Source organism: Sus scrofa, chromosome 11 (genome assembly GCF_000003025.6).
Source record: "Sus scrofa isolate TJ Tabasco breed Duroc chromosome 11, Sscrofa11.1, whole genome shotgun sequence".
NCBI classification, from domain to species: domain Eukaryota; kingdom Metazoa; phylum Chordata; class Mammalia; order Artiodactyla; family Suidae; genus Sus; species Sus scrofa.
The window spans coordinates 537,670-560,322 of NC_010453.5; the positions used below are offsets into that span (position 1 = coordinate 537,670).

Consider the following 22,653-nt stretch of genomic DNA (forward strand, 5'->3'; position numbering starts at 1 on the left):
ACATTAACACACTAATAAGAAAATACTTTCTAGAGTTCCTATTGTGGCTGAGTGGGTTAAGAACCCAAACAGTATCCATAAGAATGCAGGTTCGATCCCTGGCCTCACCCAGTGGGTAAAGGATCCAGCACTGCCACGAGCTGTAGCATAGGTCGCAGATGCGGTTCAGATCTGGCATCGCTGCGGATGTGGTGTAGGCTGGCAGATGCAGCTCTGATTTGACCCATAGCCTGAGAACTTCCATATGCTACAGGAGCGGCCATAAAAAGAAAAAAAAATCATTTCTAAGAGAACAAAAGAGGGTTTGAGAGTTTCTATAACACTGGGAATAATCTGAGGAGACAAAAGCATTGCCCTTTTTTATTTATACACATATTTATAAATTGTTTTGAACATGTGCTACTGTAACACTTTTAGTAAAAAACAAAACATCATAAACAAAATCTATAATGTAGTTTTCCCATTGTTAGAAAAATTGTTTAATGATAAAAAGTGAGATTAGAATTACAAATCTGGAGAAAAAGTACGACAGAGTATTAATTATTTGCTATTTTTTCCCTTCCATTTCTTTGTCTGTAAATTCCACAGTCTCTACTTTATTTTGAGAGTGTACCACACTGACCACTCCATAATATAAATTCATAGACAGCATACAAAACATTCCCTGCTGTACATATACCTTTGCTTTAAATTTCTTCCCTGCCACAAGATGCTTTAACAATAGCCTTTATACTTATATTTGATGTCACTTTAGGTCAAAGATAATATCCTAGGTTATGTTCACAAATGGAACTAATAGGGAAAGAAGTGTGAGAAATTTTAAAATCATGTTATGTTTAATTGGAAACCAATACAACCTTAATCTTACAATTACTTTAACTGGAAGGCCACTAATTAAATCCTGGTGTCTTATTTTTGAAGGAGTCTGAAAAATCTGAAAAGCTCTAGGCCCTAAGCTATGATGAGACTAAGGCATAAACACGTCCTGTGGTTTGTTCCTACCTAACACGAGGGTCTCCACACCCATCACAGGGCTCCGTATATCCCATGATCTGTACACTCTGGCAAACGACACAAAAAGGGGAAAGAATGCAAGTCCTGCTTGTGGCACAGCAGAAACAAATCTGACCAGTATACATGAGGATGTAGGTTCAATCCCTGGCGTTGCTCAGTGGGTCAGAGATCAGGCGTTGCCGTGAGCTGTGGTGCAGGTTGCAGATGCAGCTCCAATTCGACCCCTAGCCTGGGAGCTTTCACGTGCCACAGCAACGGCCCTAAAAAGCACAAAAAAATACAAAGAAAAAGGGCAAGAACAGACGGATGAGGAGGTGAGTGAGGAGGAAGGTGAAAGGTAAGAGAGAAAAAGGAGTTAATACTAAGTGAACCAGCTGCAGCCTGGACCAGCCCATCCAAGCCCTGCACCCTTTCACTGCCACAGCCTCTGAAGAGCAAAGTGACCCAGGAAAAAGTAATGTATCTGTAGCACAGAAAGGAAAACCAGAAAGCTGGACGATCTAAATTAGTTCATTTCTCTCAGAATATACTTTCTTAAGCAGTTTTTCCAATCTGCCCAGTGATGTAAAACAAAACGGCTGAGCCCAAACCTTCTGGCCTTCTTACAAGGAAGCAGCCTCAGACCAACCTCTGCAGTTTGACGAGTATATTTTATTTGCTTTTTCTTACAAGTGAAGGATATATTTGACAATTATCAGTCTAAAATTAAGTGTCTGGACAGCATTTAATTTCCTTTTCTTGACACAAGCTGCAAAATTACTCAATTTTAACAACAAAAAAAAGCTGTTCACGTTGTTTTGGCTTTTTTCTTTCTTTTTTTTTTTTTTTGCTTTTTAGGGCCACACCCGTGGCATATGGAGATTCCCAGGTTGAAACGGAGCTGTAGCCGCTGGCCTACACCACAGCTCACGGCAACACCGGATCCTCAATCCACTGAGCAAGGACAGGGATCAAACCCACAACCTCATGATTCCTAGTTGGGTTTGCTGACGCACTGAGCCATGACAAAAACTCCTGTTCACATTTCTTTTTTTTGGCTTTTTGCTATTTCTTTGGGCTGCTCCCGCGGCATATGGAGGTTCCCAGGCTAGGGGTCAAATTGGAGCTGTAGCCACCGGCCTAAGCCAGAGCCACAGCAACGCAGGATCCGAGCTGCGTCTGCAACCTGCACCACAGCTCACAGCAACGCCAGATCGTTAACCCACTGAGCAAGGGCAGGGATTGAACCCACAACCTCATGGTTCCTAGTCGGATTCGTTAATCACTGTGCCATGATGGGAACTCCTGTTCACATTTCTTAAATGAAGAGTCTTAAAATTCTTAGAATTAATTTCAAAATAAACACCCCGGCACAGGGCAAGACTTAACAGACTTATCACCACCTATATCTACTACAATATAGCCAAGCATAAAAGTTGCCAATGACCTAATTATCATTTTATTGCTGAGATATTATTACTAATAGTACACAGTTATTAGAATTCCAAATTGAATCTGATATACACCTCTGCACATTAAATAGGATTAATGAAAGACCAATGAAAAGTTACCATGTACAGAGAATACTTAGCACATCAAGCAACCAGTGTTTCACTTGTTATGAAACCCGCAGCCTACTGAGTTTTCCAGTAAGTCCTCCATTCTGTCTTGTGCACTTCACTTTCTTTTAAACGAACTAATACCTCCCTCAGCTATTATGTAAGTCCCACAGTGGCAGCGCTTGCTTTTTCTGTTCTCCACTGTATCCCCAACACCTCGGGTATTCTTTTTCACTTTTTTGCTTAATTCCACCGAATGCTAAATTTACAGGAAAGTTGCAGAAACAGTGCAGACGCCCTACCTCCCCTCATTCAGCACCCCTGGTATTAACGTCTTACATAATCGGAGGACAACTGAGAGCCAGGAACTGACGTCGGTACACTACTATAGATCTATATAGATCTTATTCAAATTTCGCCAGTTTCCCCACTTTTGTCTTTGTTTTAAGACACTATTCAGAATCACACAGTGCATTTAACTAGCATTTCTCTTTAGTCTCCTTCAGACTGTTACAGTTCAGACCTTCCTGGTCTTTCATGAGCTTGTCACTTTTAAAGAGAACTTACTATTTTGCACAATACCCTACAACTCTGGTTCATCTTACACGTGTCATGACTAGCATAAGGTTATAAAGTGCTGACAAGAAAAGCAGAGGAACAACCAGGGACAATTCCCAGCATCTCTTATCAAGGAGTTCCTGGAGTTCCCATCGTGGCACAGCAGAAACGAATCTGACTAGGAACCATGAGGTTACAGGTTCGATTGCTGGCCTCACTCTGTGCATTGGGGATCCAGCGTTGCCGTGAGCTGTGATGTGGGTTCCAGACAAGGCTGGGATCTGGTATTACTGTGGCTATGGCATAGGTCAGCAGCTGTAGCTCTGATTTGACCCCAAGGCCTGGGAACCTCCATATGCTGTTACTGTGGCGCTAAGAAGCAAAAAAAAGAAAGAAAGAAAGAAACAACAATCCAAGCATTAGATACACCCATTTCCCCTGAAACATCACCGTTTCTGGGAGAAGAGAGCTAGAAAATATATGTATGTACATGACCCATACATATACGCAATGCCTGCCTTTCTGTGTCTATCTGCTTAGATTAAATACCATTAAGTTTATAGTGAGACTTCAATCCCCACTAAACACCATAGGATTCACTTTCACTTTTGCCTTTCCTCTTTTTTTCTTTCTCACATTATCTATATTTACAAATTTATTCACTTAAAAAAGTATATTCCGGAGTTCCCTTGTGGTGCAATGGGTTAGGGATTCAGCATTGTCACTACAGCAGCGTGGGTTGCTGCTGTGGCGCAAGTTTGATCCCTGGCCAAGGAACTTCTGGGGTTTTTCTTGTCTTTTGTCTTTTTAGGGCCACACCCATGGCATATGGTGTTTCCCAGGCTACGAGTCAAATCGGAGCTGCAGCCACCAGTCTACACCACAGCCACAGCAACGCCAGATCTGAGCTGCGTCTGTGATCTACACCACAGCTCATGGCAATGCCAGATCCTTAACCCACTGGGCAAGGCCAAGGATCGAACCCACAACCTCATGGTTCCTAGTTGGATTCGTTTCTGCTGTGCCACAATGGGAACTCCTGGCCCAGGAACTTCTATGTGCCATGTGTTCAGCCAAAAAAAAAAAGTATATACAATATTTTCAATAAAGTCTTTAAAAGAGGGGAAAAAGGTATATCCACAGAGTTTCAGAACTACAAACCTACATCCTTGTGGGAAATACATTTACTAACTAGATTAAAGAATTTTTATATTGTTCTTGTCACTAGCCTATAGTATCTGGCCATAAGATAATAAAAATTAAAAAATGATACTAAAGAAACTGTTTTCCAAAGTAACTGAGATTCCTTATTTCCTTTCACACCTTCCAGTGTGACAATGTACATCTGTGATACAGTTTTCTCTAATAATCTATAACAGAGATTCATTTATTACACTTTTATGCCCTACTTTGGGATCTCTCACATTGTTTGGTTTAATTATTATTTGAGCACAAGAGGTATAAGGCATTAATTTTTTTTTTTTTTGGGCCATGCCCACTGCATGCACTAGTTCCCAGGCCAGGGATCAAACCCAAGACACAGCAATAACCAGAGCCAGAGCAGTGACAATGCCAAGCCCTTAACCATTAGGCTACCAGGGAACTCCACGGGGCACTAACTTTACAGGCCTGGCTGTCAAAGATAAACATAAGAGAACAAAGTTGGATTCAGGTGAGTTTACATAAGGGGAAGGGATGTTTCCTTTTCTTTTTACATAAAAAGGAAAGAAGCAACCAGAAAGAAATTGGAAAAGGTCCCTCATGTAAGGAGTTCATGGGGGCATGTTTTTTACAAAAGTTAACTCTTAAACGTTACAATGCATCAGAATCACCTGAAGAACTTATTAAAGCACAGATGAAATAAGTTTCTGGTTCCAAGTTCTGGGAGAAGGTTTCTAAGGATTTCCTAGATCAGAATGCAGATTCTGCCTGCCGAGTACCCTAACGAGGAACACAGGCCACAAAAGTAACAGTGATGGATCCTTAACTCAATAGGCCACCAGAGAACTTCCTTTTATAGCACGTTCAAAATAAAATATTGTTTCCTTTAATCTATCACAGCTTTGTTGATAACAACTCCTAATACGATTTTTGAAACTTGTAAGAGTAATATCTATCTCATTTTACAATTAAATACGGCAAGTACAAGAAAAGCTGTTAATTTTTGTTCCTAAGTCTTAGATCGATGGCTCTCTTAAACTTCCTTAGTGAACCTAAAAGATCTGAAATTGTGCGTTACAGTTGCCTATTATGCACTGAGAGATCTTAAATGCTCATGTTTTTTTAACATGGATTCCATTTCAGTACATCTTTCTTAAGCAAATTATCAGAAGTACAAAAGATGCATAAAGGCATTCAGAGTAGTATTACACACATGAAAAAATTAACACTAAAATCAACACAGATATACTCTGGGAAAATGGCCCATAAAACACAGTGCATTCTTAACATAAAGTATATGAAATAATACCTAAGTCCTATTCACAGTATATGCAAAGTGTCTATAACCAGTTGGAGAAAAAAAAGAAAATATGCCAGTTTGTGAAATAACTTCCTAATTGCAGTCAAAAGTGGACAACTGGGGACTGTTTTCTGTATAACATACCACTTGTCTGTAACAAGCTCTGGGGAGTTTTACCAAAAACACGAACAATGAAAACCACACACATTCACATACATGGTGTGATGACGTTCCTTTACCTTAGCTGTATTTGCTTCCGTTTTTGCAGCTCTTGGTTTCTTAGTTCTTCCAAGCGTCTGAGTTCTTCTTGACGCCTCATTAAATCTACAAAATATTGATTACAGATAAGTATTTTCAGATTGCCCTTCTGTATCCTAATATTCATAAGCATATAGCTCTTTCTGATTGGTCATACACTTAGTCAATAATTCATACTCATGTACCTAGCTTCTCTTTTTGTCCATCACATTATTTTATAATAAAAGATTATGAACTTGTAATAAGATTAATACCATTTCTGGACCCATTTATTCATACATATGAAGAAAATTCATCCTTATGTTAAGAAATTAACAAGGGTACTAATAGTTTTAACACAAGAAATGGAAATACTAAAAACAGAACAGTTGCTACATTTTCACTTACATAGTTTTAAACAAATTAACAATTTTTTTCTGCAACAGGCCCAAAGCCCAAAAATATGCATTGAGAAACAAGCAGAAGGCACATAAGAACTAGACCTAACAGCAGGAAGAATGAAACAGGACACAGCGTGAAACACAAAAAATATCCCTCCCAACAAAATTAGAGTAGATTCCTCCAGCATTGTCAGCATTTTATGAAAGAAGACAATGAACAGAGAATTCCTCAGAGCAGAAAAAAGCTGAACACAGATAAGAACAAGAACACTTTAAACAGGATGAGTGCTCCTGTCACCAGCCACTGTCACATTACCAACAACAAAGGTTCCAGACAATAAGGTAACAAGAGGTATATTTGTTTTGCATATCTGAGCAGCAGCAGATAAACTTAAACAAGTGTTAAAAATGTTTGTACTATCTTACCAAATTAAAAAAAAAATGCATAGATTAAAAAATACATACAAATATAGATGTATGGAAATACCCTCGATAACACTATTACTATTTTTCATTTTCTTATCCTATAATTATGTAATTTGAAATTTCTAAAATAAGTATAAATTATCTCAAACATTTCTTTTTTGGCTGCACCCACAGAAGTTCCTGTGCCAGGGATCAAATCCACGCCACAGTCGCAGTCTGTGCCACAGCTGCAGAAACACTGGATCCTTAACCCGTTGTGCCACAAGGGAACTTCCAAAAAAAATTTTTTTTTTTTGCTTTTTGGCCGCACCCGAAGCATATGGAGGTTCTCAGGCTAGGGGTCAAATCAGAGCTACAGCTGCCGGCCTACACCACAGCCCCAGCAACGCAGGACCCAAGCAGCATCTGCGACCAACACCACAGCTCACAGCAACGCCAGATCTTTAACCACTGAGCAAGGACAGGGATAGAACCCGCAACCTCATGGTTTCTAGTTAGATTTGTTTCTGTTGACGGGAACTCCCAAACATTTCCTAATAAACTGCTACATTCAGAATTCACATTAACATAATACTAAGAGTTAAAGTTAACATCTAATAACTCTAATACCCTAACTGTAAGAACACAGGCATTATCAATAATCCTAACAAGATCAATGATATCCTCGCCACCTTAAAAACTGAAAATAAACCAAACTGTGTATGAGTTATGTCAAAAAGTTCCAGATAGGAGTTCACGTCGTGGCTCAGGGGTCACAAACCCAACTAGGGTGCAAGTGTGATCTCTGGCCTCACTCAGTGGGTTAACGATCCAGCGTTGCCGTGAGTTGCGGTGTAGGTCGTAGACACGTCTCAGATCTGGTGTGGCTGTGACGTAGGACAGTGGCTACAGCTCAGATTTGACCCCTAGCCTGGGAACCCCTACATTTAGGATGTGGCCCTAAAAACACACAAACAAAAAAAATGTTCCAGATAGATTCTAACTATGCTCTAACAATCTAGCCACTCCATGGTTCAACTGAAATACACAGCCAAATGTCTCCTTATGCCAAAGTTCTTTCCAAAATGCCAGCATCCCAAACCTGGAGGTTCAGTCTCAACTAAGAAACTTAAAAAAAAAAAAAAAAATTAAAAAAAACAGATTTTGGGACTCTGCTTAGGAACATCTGGGGAAACAGATGATTCGGATAACAGGCCAGGTGAGAAAACATTCAGCTATCTTCAAAGGCAAACACAGGAGTTCTCGTAGTGGCTCAAGGCTTAACAAACCCACCAAGTATCCATGAGGACAGAGGTTCGATCCTTGACCCCACTCAGTGGATTAAGGATCCAGCACTGCCATGAGCTGCCTTACTGTGGCTACGGTGTAGGCCAGAAACTACAGCTCAGATTCAACCCCTAGCCTGGGAACCTCCACATGTCTCTGGCAAAGTCCTAAAAAGACAAGACACACACACACAAAAAAGGCAAACATGAAAGACTTCCCTGGTGGCCTAGCAAGCTAGGGACCCAGTGTTGTCACTGCTATGGCTGGCACAGGTTCAATACCTGGCCACCACTCTATCCCACCCCCCAAAAAATGACTACAATGATTTTCAAACATTTATCCCATCAGCTGTCAAAGTTAGCTGCTCCTTAGAATTGCCTTTTAACCACCGATTAGTGAAGAAAAATCTCTTCAGATGTGGGCCAGACAACAATTATTTCGAAGTTCCCTAGATGACTCCATTATGCAACCAAGACTGAGAACCCAGAACAAGCACATGATCTATTTATATTCCTAGCAGGAAATGTTCTACCAAGCCGAAACTTGAGAAGTGTCTAACTTACTAACCAAGAAGGTCAATACAGTACGTATCCCCTATGACAATTTTATTACTGATTTTGTAGGTTACTCTCAAATGAGGAACATATGTGGCTATAACTGTAAAAACATGCACCATGTTTTTTCCATGAAAAGGAGTAAGAATATAACATGAGTGTTTTCTGACAACTGGAATTTTTCCTTTTAAGCTGGGCCAGTAGAGAAAGCTGCTTTAACCTCTCATGTCGTGTTTTACATTTACCAAATGCTTTCCTTTAAACTGCTGGTACCGAGAGGAGTACCCGACTTGGCTCAGTGGAAGGGAATCTGAGGTTTTGATCCCTGACCTCGCTCAGTGGATTAAGGATCCGGTGTGGCCATGAGCAGTGATGTAGTGTAGGTTGCAGACGCAGCTTGGATCTGGCATGGCTGTGGCTGTGGGGGAGGCCAGAAGCTGTAGCTCCAATTTGACCCCTAGCATGGGAACCTCCATATGCCACGGGGGCAGCCCTGAAAAGACAAAAAAAAAAAAAATTGCTAATATCAAGTTCCTGAAATTCCACTAAAGTTATATAATTGTACACTGCAATGATAATATTCTTTTGAGGGGAAAAAAAAAATCACCCCAAAATTACGCGATTGGAGGTATATAGTAAACTACACTCTAGAATTTTTCCTAAAAAATAATTCACGAGTTCCCTTGTGATGCATCAGATTAAGGATCCAGCATTGTCACTGCAGCAGCTCAGGTGGCTACTGTGGTGTAGATTCAATCCCCTCGAACAGGAACCCCCATGCCACAAGTGCAAAAAAAGGCATCCACATCCATACATAAAACAACAGCTGGAGTTCCTGTCGAAGCTCAGTGGTTTAACGAATCCGACTAGGAACCATGAGGTTGCGGGTTCCATTCCTGGCCTCGATCAGTGGGTTAAGGATCCAGCGTTGCCGTGAGCTGTGGTGTAGGTTGCAGACGCGGCTCGGGTCCTGCGTTGTTGTGGCTGTGGTGTAGGCCGGTAGCTACAGCTCTGATTGGACCCCTAGCCTGAGAAGCTCCACATACCTCGGGTGTGGCCCTAGAAAAGACAAAACCAAAGCAAACCAAACCAAACATCAGCTGCAGCACTACTTACCACTAGACCAAGTAACGTTTAGGGCCTTTTTTGTTTGTTTGCTTGTTTTTAGTGAGTGAGGCCAGGGATCCAACCCACAACCTCATGGTTTCTAGTTGGATTCGTTTCCGCTGCGGCACAACAGGAACTGCAGGACCTTTTGTTGTTGTTGTTGCTCTTTTCAGGGCCACAATTGTGGCATATGGAGGTTTCCAGGCTAGGGGTCGAATCGGAGCTACAGCTGCTGGGCCTACGCCACAGCCACAGTAACATCAGATCCTTGCCGGATCTGTGCACTACACCACAGCTCACGGCCACACCGGATCCTTAACCCACTGAGCGACACCAGGAATCGAACCCACAACCTCATGGCTCCTAGTCGGATTCGTTTCCACTGTGCCATGACAGGAACTCCATCACTTTTTATGAGGGGATCATCCCGCACCACATGCAGTTCCTAGGCTAAGGATCAGATCCGAGCAGCTGGGGCGACACCAGACCAAAGCACTGTGCTGGGCTGGGGACCAAACCTGTGTCCTGGAGTTGCAGAGTCGACGCCAACCCTGCTCTGTCCCTACAGGAACTCCCCAAGTAACACTTAAAATTGTGTGCCTAACTAACAATGAGAAAGAACATAAAACTGCATCTGTAATTTCTATATTAAGTAGGGAATATAGGAAAAAGAAATGGCAAAGAATACAGAAAAATTTTAAGCCTGATTTGCTACAACGTAGGAATTATTTTCTCAACACAACATCCTATATGTCATGAAGAGTAAACGTCATGTTCCCTGACCTAACACAGCGCCTTCCTCGAAAGACAAGAACCGAACCCCCCCGCCCCACAGGCAAGCATGTAACAAAGGGACACAGGAGCCCAATGAACGTGGCAAATTTCGAACAAAACACAGTACCGGATTATAACACAAAGAATTGAATGAAATCTATGATATCAATTAGCAACTGACTACATAAATACGTGGTGGAATAGCTAAATGTCCCATATGGAAGAATTCCACGTAATTTAGGTAAATGTCTTTCCCTTGAGGAAGTGAAGCTTATCACCTCACCTCTTAGGTGTAAAGCATGGAAAGGAAGGAAAAACCAGTATGTCTACAGTGAGTAAACATGACAAACACTGCCTAGCCCAGGCGATCAAGGTCAGCACCAGTGGTGACAACGCATGTTGACAGTACGTACCACTCTCCCCCAAACGCTGTACCCCGATTCAATCATGGGAAAAAACAGGCACACGCCAAGTGATGGACAGTCTATAAAGTATTTGCTCAATCTTCCTCAAAACTGAAAAATCTTCAAGAACAAGGAACTTCTGAGAAACTCAAAACCAAGAGGAGCGTAAGGAGACACAATAACTAAATGTAATGTGGTATCTGAATTGGGACAGTGAAAGAGAAGCAGGATATTAAGGAAAAAGCTGAGCAGATACAAATGAACTGTGGACTTTCATGTATTGAAATCAGCTCATTCATTATGCCAAATGTACCACACTAAGAAAAGATTTATAACACTTGTTTAAAAAAAAAAAAGAAGCTACAGATTGAAAAGCTCAGTGAACTCTTCAGTGAATGAGCAATTAAATGCTGGAGAGCACTGGCGAACTCAAAAAGGCAAGGATGAAGTCTTTAAGAATCAGGAGGCCAGAGCTGGGAGGTGGGGGGAAAGGGAATTACATGAAGGGGACCAAAGGTATAAGCTTCCAGCGATAACATAATTACATGCTAGAGATGCGACATGCAACCTGCTAAATATGGCCAACGCTGCTGTGTGTTATCCAGGAAAGTTATTCCGAGTTCTCATCAGAGTTATTGCTGTGGCCCAGCAGGACCAGCAGCGTCTTGGGAGTGCTGGCACAAAGGTTCAACATCCGGCCCAGTACCGTGGGTTAAGGAGCTGGTGTTGCTGCAGCTATAGCTTAGGTCCAAACTGTGGCTCAGATCTGATCCCTGGCTCGGGAACTCCACAGGCAGCAGGGCAGCCAAAAATTTTTTTTAAAAAAGAGAGAGATCTTATCACAAGGAAAATAATCTTGAGTTCCCACTGTGGCACAGCAGGTGAAAGGATCCTGCATTGGCACAGCTGCAGCATAACTTCACAGCTGCAGCTCAGATTCAATCCCTGATCTGAGAACTTCCATACGCCACGGGTCTGCCATAAATAATAAACAAATAAAGCACAAACAGTAGTTCCCTTGTGACCCAGAGGCTTAATGATCCGTAGCTGTCAGTGCTGCGGCTTTGGTGACTGCTGTGGTACTCTGCATGTGTGGTCGGAAAAAAAAAGTCAAAATGCCTCTAGAGGTGAGGCCAAGCTTCCCACGAGCTCTCGAGTGCTGCAGAGAGTCCACAGCGGTGCTGTACTTCGTCATCGCTCCGTCCGCAGTGCTGCACACAGTGTCTTCTACAACCAAGTGTAAACACGGGCGGAAGCAGTAACCGTGACGCTGCTGCCTGTTCCCAGCAGCAGGTAACTTCCAGCACAAATGCTTTAACATCTATATCCTAACGACGGTACTGGCTGCAGACAGCAGGAAAATGAACTGGAAAAGTGCCCAGACAACAACTCTTACTGGACAGCAGTGCTGGAGCAACCATCGGCTCGAAAACACTTTTTTTTTTTGCTTTTTAGGGCCACATACCTGTGGCTTGTGGACGTTCCGAAGCAAGGGGTGGAATCGCAACTACAGGTACCAGCCTGCACCTCAGCCGCAGCAAGACGGGAACCAAGCCTGTCTGCCATCTACATCACAGGTCAGGGCAATGCCAATGATTAACCCACAAAGTGGGGCCAGAGACTGAACCTGCACCCTCATGGATACTAGTCAGGTTCATTACCAATGAGTTGCAACAGGAACCCCGAGACTAAATTTTTTTTTTTAATTTTCCAGTTGATTCTGGCATGTGGAAGTTTCCGGGCCAGGGACAAAACCTAAGCCATAGCTGCAGAAACACCGGATCCTTGACCCACTTCACCAGACAGGGAACTTCCTAAATTTTTAAACCACAAAAATCACCAGACTGGTTAAACTTGAAGCTCTCTTTTGAGCCAATGATTCTGCAACTTTCTCAGAGATAACAATTTTCAAATTTTCTAGAAGAAACCCAGTTTATCTTGAAATATACTAGCACATGATGTGAGTTCAATTTTAACAGAAGAGGGATTTTACAGAATCACTAGGTTTACAGTCCAAATGAAACCAGAAATGTCTGAATCGTTTCATTTGTTGAGCTGGATTTTGCTTGTTTGTTTCTCTCGTGTGGCTGCCCCATGGCTTGTGGAGTTCCAGGACCAGGGAACAGATTTGAGCTACCGTTGCAGCAATGCCGGATCCTTAACCTACTACTGTGTTGAGACCAGGATCAAAGCCACCATGGCAGAGACACCACCGATCCCAATGTGCCACCAAGAACTCCTGGATTTTGTTTTAACTTATTTGGCATTAGCAGTTATTCCGTGACCTGACCGTAACTGTTCAACATTTACTTAACAGATGTAAAAAAAATTTTTTTTTAAATACAATTAACCTGGACTTTACCCTAAAGAAAATAAGAATCTACCAAGAAGATTTAAAGATGAATGATGATCAAACGGTCGCCTTTTTTTTTTTTTTTTTGTCTTTTGTCTTTTTTTGTTGTTGTTGTTGTTGTTGCTATTTCTTGGGCCGCTCCCGCGGCATATGGAGGTTCCCAGGCTAGGGGTTGAATCGGAGCTGTAGCCACCGGCCTACGCCAGAGGCACAGCAACGCGGGATCCGAGCCGTGTCTGCAACCTACACCACAGCTCACGGCAACGCCGGATCGTTAACCCACTGAGCAAGGGCAGAGATCGAACCCGCAACCTCATGGTTCCTAGTCGGATTCGTCAACCACTGCGCCACGACGGGAACTCCCAAACTGTCGCTTTTTAAACAAATACTGGTCTCTGATATAAAGAACAATTTAGAGGAGGCTAAGATTAGATGACATAAAGTCCCATAAGAAGGCTATTTCAAGAGTTCCTGCCATAGCATGGTAGGTTAAGGATCCACCATTGCTTCACTTGAGGCATAGGTCACAACTGCAGCTCGGATCTGATCCCTGGTCCAAAAACTCCATATGCCACTGGGCGGCCAAAAAAGAGGAAAAAAAAAAAAAAGAGAGAAGCAAAAAATTTAAGAGCAAAGTAGAAAGCAATTAGATGCTTCACATTAAGAAATATAAACTTATTACGAGGAGTTCCCATCGTGGCTCAGTGGTTAATGAATCTGACTAGGAACCATGAGGTTGCGGGTTCAATCCCTGTCCTTGCTCAGTGGGTTAAGCATCCAGCGTCACCGTGAGCTGTGGTGTAGGCTGCAGATGTGGTTCGGATCCTGTGTGGCTCTGGCGTAGGCCAGCGCCTATGGCTCCGATTCGACCCCTAGTCTGGGAACCTCCGTATGCTGTGGGAGTGGCCCAAGAAATGGCAAAAAGACAAAAAAAAAAAAAAAAAAAAAAAAGGAATATAAACTTATTACAGATTGTAGAAAAGATGAGTGATAAGAAGCAGAAAAAATTGAGAATTAACAGAAAATAAAGGGGAGAAATAAATAATATAGACAGGCATTAAAAGAAACCTAGAGAGAGGACAGGGAAAAAGTAAGCTTCTGATAAATACTTAAGCAAGCATCATGTTATCTGACCAATGAACGTCTGTCACAAGTGATTTAAATGTCCTTAAATAGCTATCATTTGCCTTAATTCTTCTTTCTACCAAACAAAATCTTGTTATGTGACTTTACGACAAATGTACATACTAAAACTTATCCTCCTGCTTCCTTCGGCCAGCAGAAACCTGTATTCGCTACTGACAAAAGTTAACCACCTTAACTACCTCCAATAACATTACCTGTGTAGGTAACTTATTTTTAATAAGTTGGGTTTGTTTTTTAAAGGCATTCTCCCAAGAAAGTGAAATTTTTCCTGAGTATTTTGAGTTTAGAGACTGCTAACTAGCAACCTACACAGTAACACAACACTATCAATGGGAAACATCAAATCGAACACCAAAAAAAGAGTGATCACGGCCACATGACAATGCATCTTACCTTGCCTCATCAGCATCAACTGGTGCTCGTGCCTGGCTGCTTCCATTTCCGCCTCCAGCTTCTCTTTGGCTTCTCTGATGTTTCTGTCAACCTGCTCACGCTGCTGCTTCTCCATTTCATCGAGAGCCTTCCACCGAGACGCGTACTCAAACTCAAAGGTTCCAGGTTGAGCAAATCGGGGCGGCTGCTCTCTTTCCCTAAGTTTACATTTGAAGACATACAGAAATGTGTGTTTAAAAGGTAAAACACCACCTAAGAACAAAATGCAGCCCACTTACTTAGCCCTTCCATGCCCAAGGCTCCGCCAGACAAGCACCCCACAGGGATACACTGGGATGCAGGCTTAAACAAGCCTAAGTTTGAGAATCTGCCTGAAGATGCCCAACTAGCAGATAAAACCTGGGAAGCAAGGATCAAACCTAGGCAAGCTTGTACTACAACCTGTACCTTCTGAATTATCACCTCCAAAAAGGCTTTTCTAGTTTTCACCCAACAATTTTACATAAGACAGTCTGCAATATATGAATCAAATGTGCCCTGTCTAAAGTCAATTTTTCTAAAAGTAGTTAACTTTTAGAGGTAGGAATGAAATTAGATACAGCATATTAAGTGTTATGTGCCACATTTACTGGCTAGGAAAAAAAACAGAGACCTGATTTATGACAATGTGTTTAATATTTGTTTCCCTAACAGACTATACACTCAATGAGGACATGAAATTTCTGTTAACCCCTGTATCTCAACTACGTAACACATATCTAACACATCGTATACATTTGATATTTCTTTCCCTTTTTTGGCTGCGTCAGCAACATGTAAAAATTCCAGGCCAGGGGTCAGACCTGCAACACAGCTATGAACTGAGCCACTGCAACTGGATCCTTAACCCACCTACCCACCAGGAAATTGCAAATATTTCTTTTTTTCTTTTTTTTTCTAAGGCTGCACTTGCAGCATATGGAAGATCTCCAGCCAGGAACTGAATCTCAGCTGCAGGTGTGCCTCAGGCTCAGATGAGGCAATGATGGCGCCTTTAGCCCAGAGCATCAAATCCCTAGGACATCGAACCCATACCTCCAGGGCAAAATCAGCCAATGTAGTTAAGAGTCTTAACCCACTGCACCACGGTGAGAACTCCTTTATCTCTTTAACGAACACAGAAATGACCATAAACAAAATTTTTTTAATAAAGACTTATGAATGTGCCTAACATTCAAGGAAATTCTTGGGAGTTCCCTTCGTGGCTCACTGGTTAACAAACCAGACCAGAACCCAGGAAGACGCAGGTTTGATCCCTGGCCTCACTCAGTGGGTTAAGGATCTGGCGTTGCTGTGAGCTGCAGTGTAGGTCGAAGATGTGGCTTGGATCTTGCATTGCTGTGGCGTAGATAATTCAAGCCCTAACCTGGAAGCTTCCATATTCTGCAGGTATGGCCCTAAAAAGAAAACAAAACAAAAAAAAAAAATCAAAGAAATTCTTAATTATTCAAAAGTATTGATAAGAAAACAACTCCTACCCATCAATAAAAATCATCTGCCTTGCAAGTTTACTGTGGGGTGGGGAGGGGAAGGTAGTGAAAGGGACAAAGTTGGGAGATGGGGGAGAATGGCACAGAGTGAAAATGTAGTAACAAGAAACAGCTTAAAGATCTTAGCAGATACGGGAAATCAAGGTTAACCATGATCTGGGCATTCTAGGCCTGAAAAACAGACTTTCTTTTTTTATTTCTGAAGCACTGACTGGGGAAAGGAAAGGAATGGGAGATACACCACCATTTATTTTCTGACAAAATTATTACTCAAGTAGTTTCCAAGTCAGAAATTGAATATAGTCAAATACAGAAACGCATTTATTTTCTCCGAAACTAACAGTATTGAAGCAATACGGATTTGAGGAGTTAGAACTGAATATGAATCATGGCTTTTATGCTTCATAAACTTTTCTTTCTCAGTATAACTCTTTAAGAGAAAAATCAGGAACACAGAGTGTTCCCTTCATGGCTCAGCGGTTAAGAAACCTGACTAGGATACATGAAAGTGCAGGTTCAATCCCTGGCCTCGCTCAGTGGGTTAAGGATCCAGCGTTGCCGTGAGCTGTGGTGTAGGTCACAGACGCTACTCAGATCACACGTTGCTGTGGATGCGATGTTGCCCGGCAGCTGTAGCTCCGTTTCGACCCCTGGCCTGGGAACCTCCATATGCCACCAGTGCAGCCCTTAAAAAAAAAGAATATAATGAGATCTTATAATGTTTGCTGGGATAATTAAGTCATTATATACAAAAGTACTGTCTATAAATTTCACTTCTTATAATCCTTATAATTCCAGCTCTACTTCCTAAATCAAAAACTATGCTCTATTTCAAATTTAAAAAAATACATAATACAGCTGTGGCAACAGCAGATGCTTAACACACCGGACGGGTGAGAAATCACACCCTGGCCTGAACAGTGACTCAAGCTGCTGCAAAGACAATGCCAGATCCTTAACCCACTTTGCCATAGTGGGAACTTCCAGCTTAGAGGTTTTAAATACTATTTCTCTGGCGTTCCCACCATGGGGCAGGAGGTTAAGAAACCAAAAAAGAGGAGTTCCCGTTGTGGCGCAGCGAAAGCGAATCCGACTAGGAACCACAAGAATGTGGGTTTGATCCCTAGCCTCGCACAATGGGTTAAGGATTCAGCACTGTCAGGAGCTGTAGCATATGTCGCAGACTCAGCTCAGATCTGGCATTGCTATGACTGTGGCATAGGCTAGCAGCTACAGCTCTGATTTGACCCCTAGCTTGGGAATCTCCATATACTGCAGGTGCCACCCTAAAAAGGAAAAAAAAAAAAAAAAGGTTCCCACTGTGGTGCAGCTTCTCGACGTGGAGGTGCTGGTTTGATCCCTGGCCCAGGACAGTGGGTTAAGGATCCGCCTTGCTACAGCTCTGCGGTAGGTTGTGGCTACGGCACGGATTCTCGATGCACTGGTAGCACCTAGACAGTGCTTGGCACAAAGGCATTCCAGTATTTGTTGAAATCATGCACACGTGTTTATTTATTATAATAAACAAGAGACCGGCTAAAAACAGTCACAATGTATTTACACCAGCCACTCATGTAAAAATTTGAGTTATACTGAGTGAAAAGTAATTGGTTAAAAGAGTAACACGCTATTGTGCAAACAGGCTTTTTTTCTTTTTTATCATTAAGAGTAATTCTCCACCCCTAGCCAACTTACTTAACTAGAACCTCTCGCACTCAAATCACTCCAAGTCTCCTCTTAATTTACAATACACCTGAGACATACTACCTCCACTCCATAAATCTGCTTATCTAAATCTGTTTCTTTGGCATAAATATTACTGACAGCATCTTCGTCCCTAACCGACCCACACCCTTATTATAAAAGTTGAAACCTTTAAAGTTAATGTTACACCAACATAGAGAAGTAAACCAGCATTCTAGTAGACCAGCCCATTCTATAAAGCAGACTGAACAACTAAATGGAACATGTTATAATCAAACAGCACATTCTTACAAAAGTGATGATACCCTTGAGAGCACAGATGGAAAATATCTTTCTTAATAAAATCTTACTTATGATACTGTTGAGTTTTCTGCATTAGCTTCTCTGGCAAGCCATCTTCATCATCAAACTGCTCCATAGGCTCCACAATGACTGGACGAGGGGTCCTGGATAGGCAAAAAGCGTTAAAAAGGAATTAATACAGTACCTAGAATTAACACCCTCCGAGAAATCTTTTATGATGATTTTGAGATATACTGCTGGAAAATTTTTCTAAGAAAGTCTCAGTTACGATATATACTCATTTTTTTATTGGTCTCTCTTTCTCTGTTACGGCCACACCCGAGGCATATGTTAAGTTGCCAGGCTAGGGGTTGAAAAGAGCTATGCCTGCTGGCCTATGCCACAACCTCAACAAGGGATCCAAGCTGTGTCTGCAACCTATCCTGCAGCTTGAGGCAGTGTCAGATCCTTTAACCCACTGAGAGAGACCAGGGATCAAACATGCATCCTCATGGATACTCGCCAAGTTTTTAACCCACTGAGCCATAACGGGGAACTCCATCATACAAACATTTGAAAATCAGTCAGTAAACACAGGCTAAAGAGATACAAAGCAAAGATGAGTACTTGTTTTTAGTGCATGGAGTGTATTCAAGAGAACAGAAAAATAAATCAGCATGAACTACATAACCACTGTCGTTAACTTTTACAGAGCACAATGGAAAAGAGTGAATACTCATTTCTCATTCTGTGTGTGTGGCAGCATCACTCCTCTGGACCAACTCTTCAAAACTCCCCTCTCCACCCACCTCACAGGTTTTTTTTTTTTTTTTGGTCATTCTAGGACCACACCTGGGCATATGGAGGTTCCCAGGCTAAGCACTGAATCAGAGCTGCACCTGCTTCCCTACACCACAGCCACACAGTGCAGGATCTGAGCCGCATCTGCAACCTACATCACAGCTCACAGCAACAGCAGATCCTGAACCCACTGAGCGAGACCAGGTTGAAACCGCATCTTCATGGATACTAGCCAGGTTATCAACCACTGAGCCACAATAAGAACTGCTCATAGCCTCCCCCTGTGTCCAAACAGTCTTACAAAGAAAATGAGACCTAAAAGGAGTTCCCTTTCGGTGCAGTGGGTTAAGGATCCAGAATTTCGGTGTAGGTCACAGGACCAACTCGGGATTCTGTGTTGCTGTGGCTCCAGTTCGACTCCTACCCTGGGAACTTCCATATGCTGTCAGTGCCAACCTAAAAAGCAAAAAAACCCAGAAGATCAAAAAACTTTCCCTACAATCAGTCAACATAAGCAAAACTAAAATCTATACTGCCTTCTGAACATAGATACTTCAGGGAGAATAGTCACAGTTCATTTCTGAGGTATTAACAAAAAAGCTAGAGAGATAACAGGGCTTTATGGATTCCAAACAGTTCCCTTTATAAATAAAAAAAAAATCTGGAGATGGACAAAGACCTTAAGTCCTCAACCGTACAGGAAGGAAAGCTATAAAATGGTTAGTTAAAAAATTGTTCCTGGAGTTTCCATTATGGCTCAGCGGGTTAGGAACCCAACAGTGTCCCTGAGGACAAGGGTTCGATCCCCGGCACTACTCAGTGGGTTAAGGATCCAGTGTTGCCATAAGCTGTGGCATAGGTCACAGAGTTGGCTCAGATTCCATGTTGCTGTGGCTACGGCCAGCAGCTGTAGCTCTGATGGGACCTCTAGCCTGGGAACTTCCATATATCGCAGGAGTGGGCCTAAAAAGAAAAAAGAAAAAAAGGAGTTCCTGCTGTGGCACAGCTGAAACAAATCTGACTAGTGACCATGAGGTTTGATCCCTGGCCTCGTTGTAGTAGGTTAAGGATCCAGTGTTGCCATGAGCTGTGGCATAGGTCACAGACGCAGCTCAGATCTGGTGTTGCTGTGGCTGTGGTGTAGGCAGGCAGCTACAGCTCTGATTCGACTCCTAGCCTGGGAACCTCCATACGCTGTGAGTGCAGCCCTAATAAGAAAGAAAAAAGGAAAAAAAAAAATTAGTTAATCCTATTTTTTTAATAATAAAAGAGCAATTCTTACAAATTAAGAGGAATGTTCAAAAAATAAATGTAAAAAACTAGAATTGGACCCTACTGTACTGATGGTACACCAAAGATAACGGGGGCTTTTCTGATAAGCGGCAATTTGTACTTCCAACACCAGCAAGCACATCTGGATAACCCTTGCATTTCCAACATAAAAGCAAAAGAAATATTACAATGTTATTTGTATTAAAGAAATATTTTTTCTGACTCTAAAAATAACCCATTTAAGGAGTTCCCATCGTGGCTCAGTGGTTAACGAATCTGACTAGGAACCATGAGGATGTAGGTTCAATCCCTGGCCTTGTTCAGTGGGTTAAGGATCCGGCGTTGCCGTGAGCTGTGTTGTAGGTCGCAGATGTGGCTCGAATCCCGCCTTGCTATGGCTGTGGTGTAGGCCGGCGGCTGCAGCTCCAATTAGACCCCTAGCCCGGGAACCTCCACATGCAGCAGGAGCGGCCCTAGAAAAGGCAAAAAGACCAAAAAAAAAAAAAAAAAAAAAAAAAAAAAGGCAACCCATTTAAACGTGGGTTCACTGTGGCTCAGTGGGTTAAGAACCTGACTAGTATCCATGAGAATATGGGTTTGACCCCTTGCCTTGCTCAGTGTGTTAAAAGCATCCAGCATTGCACAAGCTGCAGTGTAGATCACGGATGCAGCTCGGATAAAGTGTTGCTGTGGCTGTGCTCGAAGCTGGCAGCTATGGCTCTGATTTGACCCCTAGCCTGGGAACCTCCATGTGGCATAGATGTGGCCCTAAAAAGATAAAAATAAATAAATAAATGGAAAGGTGTGTTGATGCAAAAGCAGAGCTCAAACCTCGTTTCCTCCAGATGTGCTCTTTGCGTGGCTGATTTACTCTGTCTTCCCCACAGAGAGTATATAATGAAGTCCAGTCCTCCTACTCATCCACCAAACCGGGGCAGCCTCAGACCTCTCAGCACACACCCACAAGCTCCTTAATCAAATATGACTTCTGCTAATACAGTCATCTTTATTTCCAGTCATTTAAATCAGTTTATTAACACCAATTACTATCACAACCTCCATCTACTTTGTTATCTTTTTCAAACATGTGGAATCAATATTTTAATTATATAAAAACAGGACATTTTAGGAGTTCCCATCATGGCTCAGCTGAAACAAATCTTACCAGCATCCATGAGGACGCAGGTTTGAGCCCAGGCCTTACTCAGTGGGTTAAGGGTTAAAACAAACAAACAAAAAGGATATTCTAGAGCGACAGAGGCAATCACCACGTGCACAGTTGAAACTCTGCCATAATCAAATGTGGAGGCTGTGATTCACCCAGCTGTTCCGGATTTTTTTATAGCAGATAATACATACACCATAAAATTTACTTTTTTTTTTTTTTTGCTACTTAAAGGTCACACTTAAAACATACAGAGGTTCCAAGGCTAGGTGTTGAATCAGAGCTAAGGCTCCTGGCCTACACCACAGCTATAGCAACAAGGGATCTGAGCCACATTTGAGACCTACACCACAGCTCATGGCAACGCCGGATCCTTAACTCACTGAGCGAGACCAGGGATCAAACCCACATCCTCATGGATTTTGGTCAGGTTCGTTAACCACTGAGCCATAAAAGAAGTCCAAAATTTACCCTTTTAAAGTGTACCACTGGTTTCTACTATGTGCAAACATCACCAAAACCTAATCCCAAAATATTTTCATTACCCCAAAAAGAAACCCTGAACTCATGAGAAATCAAATTTCCTCTGAGCCTCTAGCAACTAGTGGTGTACTTTCTGTATTTTTTTTTTTTTTTTTTTTTTTTTTTGTCTTTTTGCTATTTCCTGGGCCTCTCCCGAGGCATGTGGAGATTCCCAGGCTAGGGGTCAAATCGGAGCTGCAGCCCAGCCTACGCCAGAGCCACAGCAACGTTGGATCCGAGCTGCGTCTGCAACCTACACCACAGCTCGCGGCAACGCCGGATCATTAACCCACTGAGCAAGGGCAGGGACCGAACCTGCAACCTCATGGTTCCTAGTCAGATTCGTTAACCACTGTGCCACGGCGGGAACTCCTACTTTCTGTCTTTATGTATATAACACTCCCTTAAAAATTTATCTCAGGAGCTCCCATCAAGGTGCAGCGGAAACAAACCCAACTAGGAGCCATGAGGCCGTGGGTTGGATCCCTGGCCTCGCTCAAGGGTTAAGGATCTGGTGTTGCCACAAGCTGTGGTGCAGGTCGCAGACATGACTCGGATCCTGCACTGCTGTGGCTGTGGGGGAGGCCGGCAGCTATAGCTCCAATTTGACCCCAGCCTAGGAATCTCCATATGCCACAGGTGTGGCCCTAAAAAGCAAAAAATAAATTAATTCATTCATAATAAAATAAAAAAAATAAAAATTTACATTCATGAGTGCTGCATTTTCAGTGTCATGAAATGTTCTT

At 42.4% G+C, this 22,653-nt stretch overlaps 1 protein-coding gene across 7 annotated transcripts in view; it reads right to left on the reverse strand.

Annotated features, from left to right (window-relative positions):
- Positions 1-22,653, reverse strand: part of PSPC1 (paraspeckle component 1) — a 95,081-nt gene that overhangs the window by 60,660 nt on the left and 11,768 nt on the right. For all 7 annotated transcript variants that reach the window (XR_002336589.1, XR_002336588.1, XR_002336587.1 and 4 more), the window contains exons 3-5: positions 18,216-18,311; positions 14,633-14,829; positions 5,811-5,895 (exon numbers count right to left, since the gene is read on the reverse strand). Coding sequence is in view for 4 of the 7 variants with exons in the window: in XM_021065421.1 (XP_020921080.1) it covers positions 5,811-5,895; positions 14,633-14,829; positions 18,216-18,311 (378 nt within the window). In the remaining 3 variants the exon portion in view is untranslated. The remainder of the gene's footprint in view (positions 1-5,810; positions 5,896-14,632; positions 14,830-18,215; positions 18,312-22,653) is intronic.